We start from the raw sequence: 17,066 nt of genomic DNA, 5'->3' as shown, positions 1-17,066 counted from the left end.
CAAATAAAACATCCGACATCGAAACCACAAAGTCCAGAAAAATATCATTTACAGCAAGCACATGTCAGCTGTCAATAAACTGCAGTCTTTGCCTCCAACAGTTACTTTTTAACCGTTTCACAGGATGTTACACAAAATATAAAATGGAATTCCAATCATTTAAGCATTTGACTCCTCTTGAGAAACAGGAAATTGTTTTTGTTTTGTTTGAGTCACACATTTTTGATCGTCACAATCTGACTGGAAGTCAGAGAGATAAAAAAAAAAAAACCAAAGCCCATCAAGGACACAAAACTTTATTGTACGAATGTATATCAATACATAAAGACAAAAGCAGTCAAAAGGAGCACTAGATATTACACCAAAGTTTACCTTTTTGGTGTAAAACCGATCATTTAGACTGGCAAATCGGATGTGCAACAGTATTTTGTACAAAGAGTCCATGGCAGTCATCTCTACGCATATTCTGCAAACTTTTAACCAACATTTCCTCCTTTATTTATGGCAGTAAATTGCAAGTTAAATAAGAAAACTTATTCCATAAAGTTTTTTTTTCCCATTTCTGGGCAAAAATATACTCCGATTTCAACTCTATTCTAAGAAAATAGTGCACAGCAATGGATTACATAATATTATGTCAAAGATACACCTCAGTATACTTACAAAAATGTTTATATTTGTTGAAATATAATGAAGATAACCGCAAACACAAATCTCTGAATGTCATTTACATCTTATAACCAAGTGAAGACGATTCAAACAGTCCTCGAATCTTTGAGTTTGAGCCGGTCAAGTCAAAGTTTTGTTCGTTTAGCCGAGAAAGAGCATCTCTGGAATCGTCTCCGGACACCAATCAGTGCTGAAATGGAGGTAAATGGAGTCATTTGGAGTGTAGAGGCAGTAGAACTGGAGGGTTTTAGCTGTGGCACTCGTAGGAGTCTGTGCGAGTCCCCAAGCCGTGTCCCAAAGATTTGAAGGATAATTCAAACACATTTGACTTGTATTTCCATCCCATTTGCTTTGGGTGGACAGTGCTGGTGAGGAATCCAGTTTGAATGTCTTACAAAGCATTGATTTGTCACATCTGTTAATATAAATCTGATCATTTTTAAGAAAAGAAGGGGTATAAAAGTTTTCAAACTGGTCCGTTTTACAGCTAACCGATCCGAGTGAAATCAAAGGCTCAGCTAGCACAGTCCCTTTTAAAAGAGCTAAGTCAAAGCGAACTACAGAAAACATACAGTACAAAATACTTCTTTACTGATTGCAAGGAACACCAGCAAGAGTTTGGAAACATGAACTGAATGTGCAACTTCAGATTCTGCTTCTTCAGCCAGTTATGTTGTGCTAACGGAACGTGAGCTGGTGTTCGCCGGGAACAGCCCTGACCCGACTGTCCGTGTGCTTCGCGTTGTGTGATTGTGCAGCTGTGTGACAGTGTGTGAAGTGTTGTGCGGCGGCCGTCACATGCAGTTGACCACGTTGCTGGAGCCCTGGCCCACGTCTCTGATGAGGCTGACGTGGGACGAGCACACGGCGACCCCGGCTCCGGCGCGGCAGTGAGACACGCAGGCCACCAGCTCCCACCTGAACGCCCATTGTAAGAGAAAGACCGTTAGAAAAGGTGTTTCCATTTGAAAAAGACAACAGAGTTACAGACCTCATCTCTTGAAATACATTAATTATCAAATAATTGTGGTGTAGTAATACTGGAAATATTAACTATATTATATAGATCATATAATTCCCATTCTTACACTAAAGCAGATGAACCAAAAAGATGAAAGTACCCCAGTCGGTGATACAACAAAATGTAGATTAATGGTTAAAGTCTGTCACTTAGCTTCTGCAGAGCGGCGGTAGTTCATTAGAAATTCACCTCTGAGTTGTGGGCGGGACTGTATTTTCTACGTAACAAATATGCTCTTTTTTAAACTGTATTTTTTTTATCTTCTCCTGATTCACAACAATTTAAATAAAATGTCTACTTAGAATTGCAATTTAAACCTAATTTTTCACAATATATGTTCTCTATTAGAAAAATGTCAAAAGAATATGTTTAAAACACCAAAAACTCATCTGAGTAGATCTTTAAAGGCAGAATTTACTCTATGTTAATTTAATATTAAGCTGTGAGGAAGTGAACAGCAAAGAAGCCAAGGATTAAAACCTGTTTGTATTAGTCTTTGATGTTCGTTTAATAATTAATCACTCCTATGTTAAATATTCTTACAAAAAAACCTTCCTTTTTAAAAGTTTCCACATGAAGTAACAAAAAAAGAAGATGCTTATTTTTCTTTATAATCCTTGCATTGTTTTTTTTTCTTCACAAATGTTTTACTGTATTTTAGTTGTGCGAAACAATAAAATCTAAAGATTTTTCTAACAGTTTCAGTCTTACCAAGCCAATTACCGGTAAATCATTTTCCACGTATGAATCAGTTAACCCTAACTATACATTATTGATGCACTGTCAGCGGTTTCCTTTTTGTCCGACCCTCTCACCTGTTCATTCGGGGCTCAAAAGCCTCCACCGTGTTCAGGTAAATGTTTCCATTGTGCCCACCGACGGCAAACACTCTTCCCATGACGGTGGCGACCCCGACTCCTCCGCGCGGCGTGGTGAGCTCAGAGACGTACTCCCAGCGGTGCATCCGAGGATCAAAGCGCTCCACGGAGCTCAGCGGCGAGTTGTCATCAAAACCTCCTGGAAGACGACAGAAGAATCGTTGATTGAGAAGAGAAGCTGCAGTTTTTTTTTTTACCTGTGCGTCTCTTTTAAGTATTGGAACATTGCAGCTTGTGCTGTAAAATGTGATAGAAACTCCAATTTTCCTTAATTTAGAGTTAATCAATTTAAATGATTTTTTTTTATTAATCTCTGACAAATTCTTCTACTTAAAAAACTACCAAATAGACTTATTTAAAAAAAATCTAACCTTTTGAATCCAATTTATTTGAACCTTTCGAGATTATTTATCTTTTTAAAATAATTTTGAAAGGGTCTGGGGTTTGTGTGAATATCAAATTAAATGTAAAACTGCAAAATTGCAAGATAATAATGTGATTGCTTATGTAAGCTTTGTGACTCATCAAAAAGGCTCAAAACTTCACAAACTCAAACAACAAAAATCTGGCTTTTATGCTCAGTTAATTGGTTACCAAAGAATCTTTACGAAACGTGAACTTTTGCCTTGATTCATGCCTTTGGTGTGCTCTTAAAGCGCAAATCTGCACACCTCAAGAGCCCAGCTTACTGCTTCTGTTTTATGGCCGCAACAAACATTATGACACGCTCCCAAACATCCCAGGTTATCATATTTGTCTCACCCACGACGTAGAGGCAGCCGTTAAGTTTGCTGACTCCGTTCCCAGCGCGCCGCTGACCCATTTCGCAAACCTCCACCCACTTGTTGAGGTGGGGGTTGTACCTTTCCACGCTGGACAGTGAAGCCACCCCATCGTTTCCTCCAACTGCATACACGTAACTCTAACAGAGGAGGGCAAACATCTGTGAGAACGGGGAGAAAACACCAGAAATCTTGTTGGTTTTTCAGCCCATTTACCCCCACTGCCACAGATCCGACACCCCCTCTGGGCGTGTTCATCGGGGCGACGGCGCTCCAGCTGTCGCATTCGATGTCGTAACGCTCCACGTCGTTGAAGCAGGAGTTGTCATCCAGACCGCCAATGGCATATAAGGGCCCCCCGAGAGCAGCTAGAGCTATACCCCTCCTGAAATCAAATGATCCTTAAAAATAACTCAGTTCATGCTACTAAGTGAACATTTGTTTTTAAAAGTGCGTTTGTATGGATTGTTGAACTGAAGAACAATTTGTTTCCTGTTTACCTTTTTGTGTTCATAGAGGCTTTCATCATCCACTTGTTGGTCAGAGGGTCAAACATCTCCATGTTTCCCAGGTGTTCATTTCCATCATGACCCCCCACAGCGTAAACCTTTCCTGCAGAACACATTTAGCGTGTAAATCTGATGGTGAGAAGATCCACAGCAACTAAATATCAAGCCAACACAAGTGAAAAACATTCAAAATGTTGCTATTTTGCTTCAGTTTTACTCATTATTATAGACAATATATGTGAACTGGACCGACTAACTCCTCCCCCTTCGGGTTCAAAATAGGAAGTATCCTCTGGTCCCAGACAGCTGAAATCCCATAGATTTCAATAGAGAAATAGAGAAATTTTAATAAGTTATTATTTGACAGAAATATCATTCTTTCTCTGATGCTTCTTTTTTTTTTACATGTTCTTGGCAATCTTTTGTTTTTTTCACCATTTTTTTCACCATTTTGTAGTGCTGTCTGAAGCTATGGCTACATCTAAATGTCCACCCTAATTCCCAAACTACTAAAAAACTACCTAGTGCATGATTATAACTAGTGCCCTGGATTTAAAAAGACAACATGCTTACTAGTTTTTTTTTTTTTTCACTAATTTCACAAAGTCAAAATCTAATCAATACAAACATTTTGCGACGTCTATTAATGAATCCACTCTGTTCTGATGAGGAAAATGTGGATAGTTTGTTATGAAATTACATTTAAACATTTTTTTTCAATGCATGCATTGTGGTCTATGTTTGCTATATTCTTCTATTTTTTGCAAAGAATTCTGGGAAATCTCTAGAGCCCTGGATTTTGGAATTGTACCCACTATATAATGAACTATATAGTTATTAGTGAAGGAATTTGGACATAGACTGAGTGGTCCAAAAATTTCCCAGAATTCTCAGCGAAAAACCAGTGTGCATCAATGCTCACTGGATATGGGAATATGGACCACAATGCATTGCAACTGAACATTTCTTGCTTTAAAAAAAATATGGTTTTTTTTTTTAAGCCAGCCCTGTTTTCATCATCAGAACACAATGAATTAATAATTAATCATTGTAAAATCTTTGTGATATCGGGGATGTCGCTTAAAAAAAAAGTAGTGATCATGGTGTCGGAATTGCTTTTAAAATGTAACTTTAAAGCTTTTGTAATAGATAGGGATTGGGGTGCAAATTAGGACACTCAGCTTTCAGTGGAAGGGGTGTGGCTTTCTAATAAGCTCACTTCTGATTAGCAAGAGTGGTTGCCAAAGAAATGATGACTCAGACCGACTCACAGCAATCACTGCTTACTATAGTCATCTGGTTCCACTATGGCGACGTCCATACAGCGGAAAAATGGCAACTGAACTGACTTCCTTTCATTGAAACTGAAAGTAAGGCATTTTCTATAGGTGAGGTCACACCCACTGTGTCCAGCTCTCTCTTATACAGTCCATGATATAGACATAGATACAAAAAGCTGACGTATGTCAGATTAAAATGTTTGTTTTTGGGTGAATTACCTCCAACAGATATTACACCAACGTGACGCCGCCTGCTGTTCATTTCAGGACCAAAGAACCAGCTGTTCTTTGTAATGGAGTAGCACTCGATGCTGCGAAACGGATCCCCAGAACCGCCTCGCCCGCCCACACAGAACAGAACCCCTGAGAAAGAAGATCAGGGAAGAAAAGAAACTTTGACAATCCAAAGTAAAACTCAGTCTTTCCAAAGAAATCTTTCAATAATTCAGAGGTTTGATTGTATTTTTTGTTGGGAAAAAGATTCCTACGTCGTGCACAATAAAATTTTTGTGGTTATTTGATTCATTGCATAAATGCACAGTAGAGTGGTTCATGCGGTTGAGTTCAGGATAAAAACCATTTCATTTCTTTTTTGGCACATCAGCATTTTAATGTGATGCACTTTCGACAAACTAAAGATCCAATCCAATGAAAAATTGCGTTTTTAGTGTTTTAACATGTTCCTGAAGCATCTTTCTCAAGATGGAGGAAATGTTTAAAAGAATTTAAGATTAAAACTGCATTTCTGATTATTTCTTTATGCGAATTGAGTTGGTTCAAGAGCAGATAAAAATCTGCGGTTTGAAAAAGCTCGGGTTTGTGACGTAGCAACTATCATGGGCGGTTCAAAGTCTCCCAGCTTTGAACCAATTCTAAATCCTCCGCTTGAAGTCAAATAGATTCATTAACGTCTTCATTTTCCTCGTCTGAGCTGGAATCTGTCTCAAAGCTATAAAACTGGGTAGCTCCGATATTACTCAGCTTTTTTTTTTGCTACGCTAATAGTTAGCTTGGGGTTGTGAGGAGTTGTAAGCTAACAGAACACAGTGTAAACAGAGGCATGCTGGGATATCAATGTAAGGCTACTACTGCCATGCCAACAATCATTTCCACAACCCAGATGAAACTCCTGCTGCTCTGCAGAAAATATGTCTTAACAACAACAAAAAAAAAGGCATAATCATAATTCAAAGACCACTGGAAACATTTTACAATAGAAAAAATATGGTTGGAGTGGGACCTTACAGCAATTGTACACTGAGCTAACTACAACCTATTTTACCAAAAAGATACATAAAAATAACCTCTTAATGTAAGATTGTACTGATATTGTTGTTTTTACAATGATAGATGACCTAAATAGAGCTACAATTCTAAGACTTTTGCAAAGTCATGCTTTTCTACCTTCTCTGTCTATTTTTTTTTTATCTTTTTCAACACAATTTTAACATAAATACAAAGATTTCTTTTAATTATTAGTATTGTCATCTTCTTTAAAACATTAAGCAGAATCCTGGTAAAGAGTGACCACATCAGTTGTACCTGCAGTGTGCTTCCTGGGGATGGTGCGGACTGAATACTCAAAGTCCTGGACCAGTTTGTTGCTGAGGTGCAGGTGGTAATTCCTTGCTTCATCCATCAGATCCCGACAGTTTAGGTTGCCTTTGATCATCTCGTCTTTTGCCACAGTTCCAGTCAGAAACTCCACTGGCAGCAGAGGGAGGCGCACCTGGAAGAAGTGCAGTTGTGTGGTCAGGAAAGAGCCTTTAATGATTGTTGTAAAGAGCCTACACCTCTACCTGAGACATGATCTGGTCCAGCCAGGCCTCGTGGTGTTGCGGGTTCGCCTTCAGCCACTTCACTGCGGCGTTGTACACCTGCGTCTCCGAGTGGATGTTCAGATCAGAAGAAGACAGCAATGTACGCAAGTGCTGGGGTGACACACACGTGAAGTCCTCGCACTCCACCACCTCAGTGAAGTGTTCGCAGGCGTAACGGTCCGCCATGTCCATCAGATCCACACGGTTGTGGCTCTCAGCAAAGGTTCGAACAGCCAGGCAGTTAGTGGGGTGAAAGTGGGCTTTCATGTACTCGCAGCAGGCCCGCGCCACCAGCTCAACCTAACGGGAATCAACATAGCTGTTTGAAAGATTCCGAAATGCACTTGAGAGCATCAATGTTTTGTATACCTGAAGGATGCAGGCTGCATAAAGCAGTGGCTGGACATTGTCTACAGTCAAGGTGATTTTAGATGAGTAGGCAAAATGCACGAGATCGTGAATGGCATCACCGTCAAAGTCCTTAATCTCAATCAGATCTTGCTTAGTCTCAGACATCTCTGATAAAAACATGGCCCTAAAAAAGAAAGAAAGAAAGAAAGATAAAAATGTAAAAACGCTAACAAACTATGATCTGCAAGCAGTTGAAAAGACATTTGTGCAGACGTAAACGAAGGACATTGAAGACTGGGGACCCAAAAATCAATGTAATTTAAATGTAGTGATACATTAAATGTATGTAAACACGGCAGTCTTACCTGAAGTAAGGGATAACACACGCCAGTACCAGCTTGTGGCATGGTATCAACTTACTGCCAACCTATAAGGAAAAAGAAAATTAATAAATACGATGAAACAAATCCTACATTTAAAGCCAGACAACGCAGCCCACCTTTAATGTGACATCACAGAGCTCCCCGACTTCATAGAAATGCCTGAGTGAATTGTGGAATTCCTTCCAGGCTTCATGAGCCTCGAAGACATATGACCCATCAGGCTCACATTCTCCTTTGAACGTCCGGTTTCCTGAACGCTTATCCTTCGATTTCAGCTGCTTGGCATGGTCTGGCACCACGTCTCCAGGTGCCATGGCAGGTTACTGGAAACAACACCTGGATGGAAGGAGGATCGAAAAAAAATACTAATGAAAATAGCTTCAAAACTGTAGTGAAATAGGTTGCAATGGAACAGAATTGCAAAACAACAATATGTTTTGAGCAGTGCCAGAAAGGTCTACACATCATACCACTATGGAGGATTTCCTTTAACTAAAGAAAATCATAAAATTAAACTACAATTGACAATATTTAATTTGATGATGTTATGTTAACTTACATTAGTGCAGGACTAGAAAAAAATCCTATAAGAATAATTTTTTCTCTTAGTTGACAATATTCAAACCCTTTAAAATGTTTCAATTATTTACCAAAATTCATCTTATTTTGTAATAATGATATATACTGAGCACTCCATCTTGACAGAATAAAACAAAGGTATAGACATTTCTGCAAATTACAAAAAAAAAAAACTGAAAATGATGCAGCACAAAATATTACAAATAAAGACAGAGTAAAAAAAAAATCAATTTTAAAAGCTTACTTACTGCTGAGTCAGAGGAAAAATTTCTTCAGCATGTCTCGACTTTGACTAGTGATTAAACTAAGTCCAAATAACCAAACCAAAACTTCTCCACACCCCTCAAGTCTTACGTCTGCCCCTGAATAGAGTCAGTGTACCACTGCTCATTGCTAGTCCACTCACTTACACAAGCAGATAACAAAAACTCACTAGTTGTGTAAGACTGTTTACCAAATGCATCTTTTACCTTTATTTTTATCAATAAAAAAAACAAACATTTGAGCTAAATCCAATTTAATTGAATAAAATAAACTGGATACTAAACTATGAATCAGTCATTTTTAAACAAGCTCAAGTTTGCATGTGGCTACACTGAATCTGAATAGAAATTAAAAAAAAAAAAACACACACAGCTGTGCATCTACGCAAGTACAACACATAAATACAGGCTTCCATGGAGAAAACCACCATTTACCATTTGAGAAAACCAATCCAGACAAATCCCTGTTTTTAAATCGACTGACTCCTGAGGACAAAAACCATCACCATGAATGAGGTTTTAAAGAGCTACACTGATGAAAATAATGATTTGGGTGTTTTTAACATGTTCTTGCTGCATTTTCTTATGATGGAGGACATATATGAAAACAAATTATTCTTAAAGTTGTGTTTCTATGTATTTATTTATTCAAATTGTTGTGACAAAAAAATATGGTTGCAAAAAGCCTGCGGCAAAGACGTAGGTAGTGCAGTCACTGTTTACAGTGTAAACAAGGGGGAGATGGGACGTCAGAGCAGACTTACTCCGCGCCAACAGTCGCGCAAATTTCTGATAAATTCTTGATGCTCTGCAAAAAACTCTGTCCTTAAAAACAACATTTTTTTTGGCTAAAAACAGCATAATCATAGTTAAAAGATCACTGGGAACACTTTTAAAATAGATCAAAAGATGATTAGAGTGGGACTTTTTGGTAGGAGAAAAAATAAAAAATAAATGTTGAGATATAATTGGGATATTAGTTCAGACTGAGAAACAAAAAGAAAGCAACAACTAAAAGAAAATTAATTAATGTTAAAATTTAATTTAAAAAAATGTATGCTTTTTGTGTCAACAACAAATGTTAAAATCCAAAGATAATGACAACTGAAAAAATAATAAAATTAACTATATCACTGGGTTAATCTACAAAGCTGTCCTAGTACTTCTCTTAAACTCTAACCTATTTTTTTTCAACCTTTTTCCATTGTGGTCTTTTAAAAAGTCTGTAAGTGGGTGGAGGGGCTGGGGTTTTGTCTGAAATACTACACTGCATTCTTCATAGCATGCCTCTGCAGTAAAGCATCCAGCTTTTTAACTACTCTGACTCCAGTCCAGACCTGTCATCAACCAAAAATATTAGAAACATCACATGGAGAAAAGTCAAAAACACCACCTGAGCTTTTAGGCAGCCAGAGGGAGGGAAAAAAAAGAAAACGTTTGAGCTTAAACCAATTTAATCCAGTGACAGCTTCTACAAAATGTGCTTTCTTAAACAATTGTGGCAATCAAACAAATTTTTTTATCTTTAAGAAACTTTAATATACCACATTTTCTGTGATGAATTAAACGAAATAGATACAGATTTGGGATTTGCTTCTTTTGTTATCATCAGTCTGTTTCCTTCTAAATGTGAATATAATTAAGACTGTTTTTAAAATGTGTATGATGTTCTATAAAACATGATAAACAACAGGGAAAATATTGGTTTTAGGTTTTGCTAACTTGTGAACTAAAACATCCCGTATCCTTCAACAGATATTTTTAGGTATCTAATTTTGGGTACAACTGCTAATGAGTCATATCTAGACATGGAATTAGCAAATTTTGTACTCAGAAGAAATGAATTAATAGAAACGCTGTATTTAACGCCAACAATTTTGACACTAACGCCTTTTGAAGAGAGTTACACATCTAACAACCTGAGTAAGCAATCATAAAAAAGCAAAAGATACGTGTTTGCTTATATTTTAGAAGCCAAATGTCTCACATAAACTGACAAGGATTAAACCTGCTAGCTGCGCTAACTAGAAAATTATATTAGCTTGTTTGCTAACAGCGGGCTAGCATAATATGAAAACGCTACCGGTCGAGAAACGTTAATTTATGAAACCTCAATCGAAATTACATCAAACAGCAGACCACGGCGTTAGTTAATATATTTACTTAGATTTAAGTACCTCATTTCGGAGCAGGAATAAAATGCCGGCGTCTTTAAGTGGAAAATGTTACAAGTAGAGCGAACGCAGTGGTTTGTGGGTAATGTAGTTTTCGAAGAGGTATACTCTTATAGCTCTGTCTGCAGCAAATCTTCATTTAGCTTTGAAGTTAATTTGTCAAAACAGGCTAAAAACACCAGTGATGTGATTATGCTATTAAAAATAACAATAATTATAGCTTTATTGTATATTTTATGTATGTTGTATATTTTGATAATGGTCTTGACATTTAAACCTTGTCTGTAATAAATTAACTATAATTCAATAATATTAATAGCCTAATAATAAAAGTAAATTAAATGCATAAAAACAGACACACCGTAGATTAAAAAACTCAGTCTATGTGAGTTCATAAAAAAACAAAAAAGAAAACTTGTAAATAAAAGTTAGCAAAATTTCTTGTAAATTTAGCTAACTTTGTAACATTTCTTAATCCAGATAGCCCAATTAGGCACTTTCCTCGACCTCTGCCGCCTCTTTTAGGTAAAGCAGTCCTCTCTTGTCAAAATATTATCCTGGTGAATGGTTTACAAAGTAAGGAAATGTTAAACTCCAATTACAGTTATTACATAACTATACTGTACAATAAAATCTCTCTTAAAAATTACACATTTACACCTTTGCACTCTGGGTGAAGTATCAATACTATATAACAACCAAGTTTTTGCTTATATACAAGATTTTTTTCAAACAAAATATATATATTTTAAATTTGAGTCTTTTTAGTGTCCATTTTTAATCATGGAGCAACATCGGGCAAGTCTAATGAATTAAATAAAAGTCAAATAAGATTAAATCAGTGAAAAAAAGACTTACATGTTTAGTAAAAAGTTTTATTTTTGAAAATGGAAAGATTATGCATTTTATTTCCAGATAGCAGTCATTCACATACTACAAGCTATTGAATGAATGTACAGTAATATTTAACACATCATATTAGTGATGCTCATCAGCCCGCTACTTGTACTGCTTCCTCTTTTTCAGGAGGGCCTCCCGTAAAGCAATCTAAAAAAAGAAACAGCACATTTTTCAGTTCCACGTCCAACATTTCCTTTACATTCTATAATAGTTATCAGTGCAATTGACCTGTTTCTCTCTGAAGGAGCGTTTTCCTTTAGTTCTGACGTTCTGGCTGTGTCTCATCATCATGAAGTTCTTGTGTTTCTTTTTCTCTTTATTGCTGGTGCTGGCGTGAGGGTTCATCCGGCTCCGCTTCTTGACGAAATCTTTTCTGTCTGTTCTGCCCGCCTACAAAAAAAAAGAGTCACAAAACAGAAAAAAAGATACTTACAATTGTGAATCATGCTTTAATATTAGTTTAGTTAAAAGGTGAAGATTTTACCATTGCTGTTGCCAGTCGAGTTTCTTTGTCTGCTTTTGGTTTCTTGTGCAGTTTCTCGATATTTCTGAGCGTCAGCAGCTCCCCTCTGAGAGTTTGAGACCACAAAATCAGTAAGAATATTTTAATTAAAACATTACTATGGCAGTGTAGCTGCAAATACAATGCAATGTAGTGTGAGTTTGTGGGAATGACCTTAAAACAATTTAAGTTTGTGGGTCCTAATTCTCCAAAATGTTCCCATTACATTCTGTGTGGTTATTTAAAAAGGCCTAAAAGTTAAATTTAAGTATGATGCAAGTATGGATTATAGGAACATTATTAGATATAAAAAAACTATTTTTAGGATGAAAAGCTAATAAAAAAATGAGGGATCGGTGCGTGTTTTTGATGCACGGCAATAAGAACAACTTCTTCAACAACTTTTTTTTAATGCATTTAAATGGATTTCCCCAATGAAATAGTAAAAAACATCCCTGTTGAAAAGGAGGACAAATGCAAAAAAAAATTCAAAGTAATGCATGTTTATATTTAAACACCACGTATTCATTAAACTTCCCCCCAAACTGACAAAGTGTGGCTGAGAACAAATGTTGAACTTCCTGTTTGGGGATATATTTAAAAATGACTCATAATTGGGTCAGTTCAACACTTTACCACCAGGTAGCTTCATATAAACAAGACAAAAACAGATTTATTTTATATAACTTTTAAAAACTGTATTGGGGGTGAATGTTTATTTATAAATAACTTTAAATTAAATTAAATTAAAACATAAAGCTAATAAGCTAGTATCAAACCTGTCATGTATGACTACAATCCCCATGATGCTGCAGTGTATGCAACATCCTGGTGGCAAAGATGATGCTTTTTTATGTTAGCTGAAGCGTGGCTAAGAAAACAGCTTAAACAAAGTCAATAGAATAATAAAATATGTAAAGCTCTCACTTCTCTTCCTCGTCACTCTCCACTGCTTTCCTCTTCTGGCCCTTCCCTGGAGCAGCGTTCACCTCTTTGGCCATTTGAACCAGGCGGATTTTCTTGAAGTCGTCTTGCGTGAAGAGCCGGCTGCTGCTGACCGCGGCTGCCTTGGCTTTTCTCTCTTCAGCTGGGATACTCTGAAGCTTCTCTGCCTAAAAAAGAAAAAACAAAAAAAAACATGTTAATTTTAGCTTCACTCTAAAGCAAACACATTAAATTTCAGAGTATTTTATTCCCACCACTTCTCCCGTATCTTCATCAGATGAGTGGTGAACATCCACCCACTCGCCATCCTCATCGTCATCACTGATACTGGCACTCTCCCAGCCGTCTACCAAAAAAAAAACATAAATGACAAAAAGAATAATAAAAGAAAAACTATTGTGGAGTAAACCCTCTGAAACACAGCAGCTGACCTTCATCCTCCTCTCCCTCTTTTTTCTCCTCCTCCAGCTCCAGGACTTCAGCTCCAGGGATGTAGTCTTTAGCTTCCAACTCTCCATAATCTTTTACTTTTGCATCTGTTGAGGCCTCTGTGGGTTTGCCCTAAAAGAATCAATTAAAAAAGGAAAAACCTTACTAAACTTTTGTCTCTGATTATCAAACAAAACCAGAGGGCTGACCCATACTCACTCTGTCCTTTTTGTGCAGCATCTGTGGATTCAGGTTCCTAAACAGCTGGATGAGACTTCTGGCCGACATCATCACATCTGCAAAATACAGGAGTATGAATAAAAGCTCAAGAATTAAACGCAGCTCCACTTTCAACGCTCACTCTTGTCTTTATGGGTCTTGTACTGGGCCAGGTCCTGCAGCAGGTCCTCAGTGATCGCAAGCGGGCAACGTGCAACCACTTCCTTAATGGCATTGATGCTAGATTGCAAAACAAGCAATAGAATTTATTGCAAAATGATCACTTATTTAAAATAATGAATCAAAGCGCCATCAAACAGATCTCACACTGACCCGACAGTCATGACTTCACCAGAGTTCCTGTCAGTCACAAAGTTGTTGGCGATTGTCATGATCACAGGTTCAATGATCTAAAAGAGTAAATGCAGATCAGCTTCAATTTTAACACTAAAATATCTATCTCAAGTTTATCAATTATAACAATATTAAAGCATGTATTTATATGCCTCCAAAATTCTAATAAGGTAGGATTTTATTTTATTTTTTAGCAAATAAGAGATAAGGAACTAAAAACACAATTTATGTTTAAAAAAAAAAAAACTTTTTCAAGCTGAGTTTTTATTTTTAGTTCGTTCTTTTCACTCTATTCACTCTAATATGTTTATACTTTCCTAACATACTAGATAGAAAAACATCATTGGACGCCAGCTAACCCCACAAGTATAAAATACAATAATAAAATCTTTATACTCCTTTAAAGCTTAAGTATAAAGGGAAAAAATATTCCCAAACATAAAAAAGATACTTTTAATGTTTAGATAAGGTTTTTTCCCAACTTTCAAAAATTAAAAATGTCCATTTAAAAAGCAATTTAACAACATTTTCTTGGATTATTCATAGAATTGAGTTTCAACAGAAACACAATCCCAACATTTACATACTTTAACATTCAATTTGGAGGTTTTACAAAAGAAAAAAAGTATTCAGCTAATTTTAAACAAGTTTGTTATTTCAGATATTTTTATATCGATTTGTTTGTTTTAAAGATAAACTTATTTTTGTATTTTAAAAGCCAACATTTGCTTTTGTAAATCCAACCCAATAATAATACAAATAATAAATAAATAAAACAACAATGAAAATCTCTAATTGTTTATCACTTTATCTTGATTTTATTTTTTTAACATTTTATTTTTTTGCTAATTTTGGTTTACCATTATTCTAATCAATATTATCTTACAAAAAAAACTTGCTTAGACTTTGTTCCCGCTTTCATTTGTAACATTTAATACTGACTTATGTTTTCGATTTCTAAGTTCTAAAATGAAAAATGTTATTTACTTTAAAATTTTGTCAATAAAAAGTCTAAACATAGGGCAAAATAGAATAAAAAAGGCAAATTAAATAAGGGAAATAAAATAAATAAAAAAATAAAACTGAATATTTTTGATTTAGTAATTTAAAAAAAAACACTCTTGCTGTCCTAAAATAGCAAAAAAATCACCCATAAAGGATTTTTCACATTCCAGAATCAAATAACTAAATGACATCTGCTCTGTTTGCCCCGCTGCCCTCTGGGAGGCGCTACAGATGCATCACAACTGAAACAGTTTTTCTCTAAAGGCAATCTCTCTCTTAAATGTTTGTGTATATATTTGAATATGTATATTTAAGCATTTATTCTCTTTAATCTCAATACTATTCTTACCACCTTATTGTTAATTTGCTTTTATTCTCTTAAAACGTTATTTTCTGAAATATATATATTTTACTTAATCACTGTATGCACATAACTGATATGTTTATATTATGCACATGTTATAGTTTTTTGTACTGACATTGTGACTGCTTTTAATTACATTTTACAATCAGACAATGACAAAAAAAAAAAGAATTCTATTCTAAATGTACTCATTTTAAAACTTTTAAAAAGCTTTAAAAACTCAAGAAACTTCTTGGAATTTTAATCTCTGTGAAGCAAATTTTTACCTCTGGGGGAACAAGTTGGTGGGAGGCCTGGGCAGCACAAAGGAGGATCTTGGTCACTTCTGCAAAAATGCACCACAGAGACACGCTGAGACGAGTTCATTCAACTTATGTAAATCAAAGTTAAGAGCTGCTCTGACCTCGCTGATGAGGCTGAAGAAACCTCTGGATAAACGGGTAGAAATTGAACAAAAAGAGCTGCAAAAGAAAAAAGATTAAAAGTTATTGACAGCTTTTCCAGTGATGTAATACTTAAAAAAAAATGGAGATGCTCCCGAACCTCATGAATGCCGACCAGTCGTGATATGAGCTCCATCATCATGATCTTCACCTCAAATCGCTCTTTCGAGCTCTCCAGCTGCTTCAAGAGTTTCTCTGAGAAATCTTCAAAAGAACAGAACTTTATAAACTGCAGCAAATGAAGCCTAAAGTAAGTGTGGATTGTAGAGTTTACCTTGAGAATCGTGAATTAGGTGAATGGCAGAGAAATTAAAGACTTCTGCTTTCTTCTTTTTCTTGTGTTTCTATCAAACGATAAAAATAATAATAATTTGAGATGAGACTTGTAAATGAGGTGAAAGTTGCCACAGGAATACCTTTAGGACTTTCATGGCCTTTTCCAGCTTCTTCTTATTTTTGGAGGTCTTCTTGCCAGTGGAGTATCTGACCATCAGGTCTCTTGCAGATGGACCTTCATTCTGAAAAGTGAGAGCGATTGGAAACACGTCTTTCCTGCAAATGAACAAGCCGTGTTTTGTTTGCTAACCTCAGAATCAGAGTCGCTCTCGTTTTTTTCATCTTCATCTTTACCCAGGAAAAACTGAAGCCCCGCAACAAGAATCTAAACAGGAAAAGGCAGAAGGAAAGAGAATCTACTGATTAACAGGGTTATTCTGAGTTTTTCCCTCTTTTTTAAGTTTAATTGTGCAAATAAAACCAGGGAAAATAAAGAAAACAAAACCTATAAACCACTTAAAACATGATGATGTTCCAGCATCCCATACAGAAAAATGGCATGCATTCATACATATATTTAACAATAGACAATAGGAAAAATATAAAGAGAAATACAGAAAAAAAGGAGAACAAAAAGTGTCTAATCCCAATTGAGCTTCAATCGATTTTTTTTTTTTGCTTTCTCATTTATTCATTGTTATATCTAGAGTGAAATGCAAAAAGTGTAAGTTTGTTGTACTTATTTTAGTTTGATTTTTCCATATATTTATTGTTGGTGCTTTAATTGTTTCTGTTTATTGTGATCAGTTTTTTGCAGTTATTAATAATATAGAAATATATAGCAGCATAATATATAGCAGTCCATTTGAAGGCATTTCCTTTTAAAATTTTTTTTTTTTTACTTTGAGACCAATGCAGTT

The 17,066-nt window shown here is 35.9% G+C and overlaps 2 protein-coding genes across 3 annotated transcripts in view; both read right to left on the bottom strand.

Moving 5' to 3' along the window:
• Nucleotides 1-280: 280 nt before the first annotated feature.
• On the bottom strand, nucleotides 281-10,819 carry klhl8 (kelch-like family member 8). 2 transcript variants are annotated; one of them, XM_024299858.2, is made up of 12 exons: nucleotides 10,713-10,819; nucleotides 7,810-8,029; nucleotides 7,676-7,737; nucleotides 7,329-7,494; nucleotides 6,939-7,259; nucleotides 6,682-6,868; nucleotides 5,359-5,502; nucleotides 3,851-3,962; nucleotides 3,567-3,735; nucleotides 3,331-3,490; nucleotides 2,506-2,707; nucleotides 281-1,587 (listed from the first exon to the last, which is right to left on the bottom strand). In XM_024299858.2, the coding sequence occupies exons 2-12, from the start codon at nucleotides 8,005-8,007 to the stop codon at nucleotides 1,464-1,466; spliced, it is 1,845 nt and encodes a 614-aa protein (XP_024155626.1). In that variant the 5' UTR covers nucleotides 8,008-8,029; nucleotides 10,713-10,819; the 3' UTR covers nucleotides 281-1,463. The 2 variants fall into 2 exon arrangements, with proteins under 2 accessions (XP_024155626.1, XP_024155627.1); XM_024299859.2 differs by lacking the exon at nucleotides 10,713-10,819 and adding an exon at nucleotides 8,521-9,021.
• A 744-nt stretch (nucleotides 10,820-11,563) lies between these two features.
• The window catches only part of sdad1 (SDA1 domain containing 1), a 7,263-nt gene continuing 1,760 nt past the window's right edge, over nucleotides 11,564-17,066 (bottom strand). Inside the window, exons 8-22 of the mRNA XM_024257744.2 lie at nucleotides 16,457-16,531; nucleotides 16,287-16,388; nucleotides 16,145-16,214; nucleotides 15,971-16,074; nucleotides 15,831-15,888; nucleotides 15,694-15,752; nucleotides 14,038-14,114; nucleotides 13,847-13,944; nucleotides 13,705-13,781; nucleotides 13,488-13,617; nucleotides 13,311-13,402; nucleotides 13,039-13,223; nucleotides 12,094-12,178; nucleotides 11,838-11,999; nucleotides 11,564-11,756 (exon numbers count right to left, since the gene is read on the bottom strand). Coding sequence (XP_024113512.1) covers nucleotides 11,709-11,756; nucleotides 11,838-11,999; nucleotides 12,094-12,178; nucleotides 13,039-13,223; nucleotides 13,311-13,402; nucleotides 13,488-13,617; nucleotides 13,705-13,781; nucleotides 13,847-13,944; nucleotides 14,038-14,114; nucleotides 15,694-15,752; nucleotides 15,831-15,888; nucleotides 15,971-16,074; nucleotides 16,145-16,214; nucleotides 16,287-16,388; nucleotides 16,457-16,531 — 1,422 coding nt within the window. The 3' untranslated portion in view covers nucleotides 11,564-11,708. The remainder of the gene's footprint in view (nucleotides 11,757-11,837; nucleotides 12,000-12,093; nucleotides 12,179-13,038; nucleotides 13,224-13,310; nucleotides 13,403-13,487; nucleotides 13,618-13,704; nucleotides 13,782-13,846; nucleotides 13,945-14,037; nucleotides 14,115-15,693; nucleotides 15,753-15,830; nucleotides 15,889-15,970; nucleotides 16,075-16,144; nucleotides 16,215-16,286; nucleotides 16,389-16,456; nucleotides 16,532-17,066) is intronic.

The sequence above is a fragment of the Oryzias melastigma genome, linkage group LG12 (genome assembly GCF_002922805.2).
Source record: "Oryzias melastigma strain HK-1 linkage group LG12, ASM292280v2, whole genome shotgun sequence".
In the NCBI taxonomy this organism is placed as follows: Eukaryota; Metazoa; Chordata; class Actinopteri; order Beloniformes; family Adrianichthyidae; genus Oryzias; species Oryzias melastigma.
The sequence above is the reverse complement of the archived record's forward strand: the minus strand, read 5'-3'. Positions and strand labels throughout refer to the sequence as shown.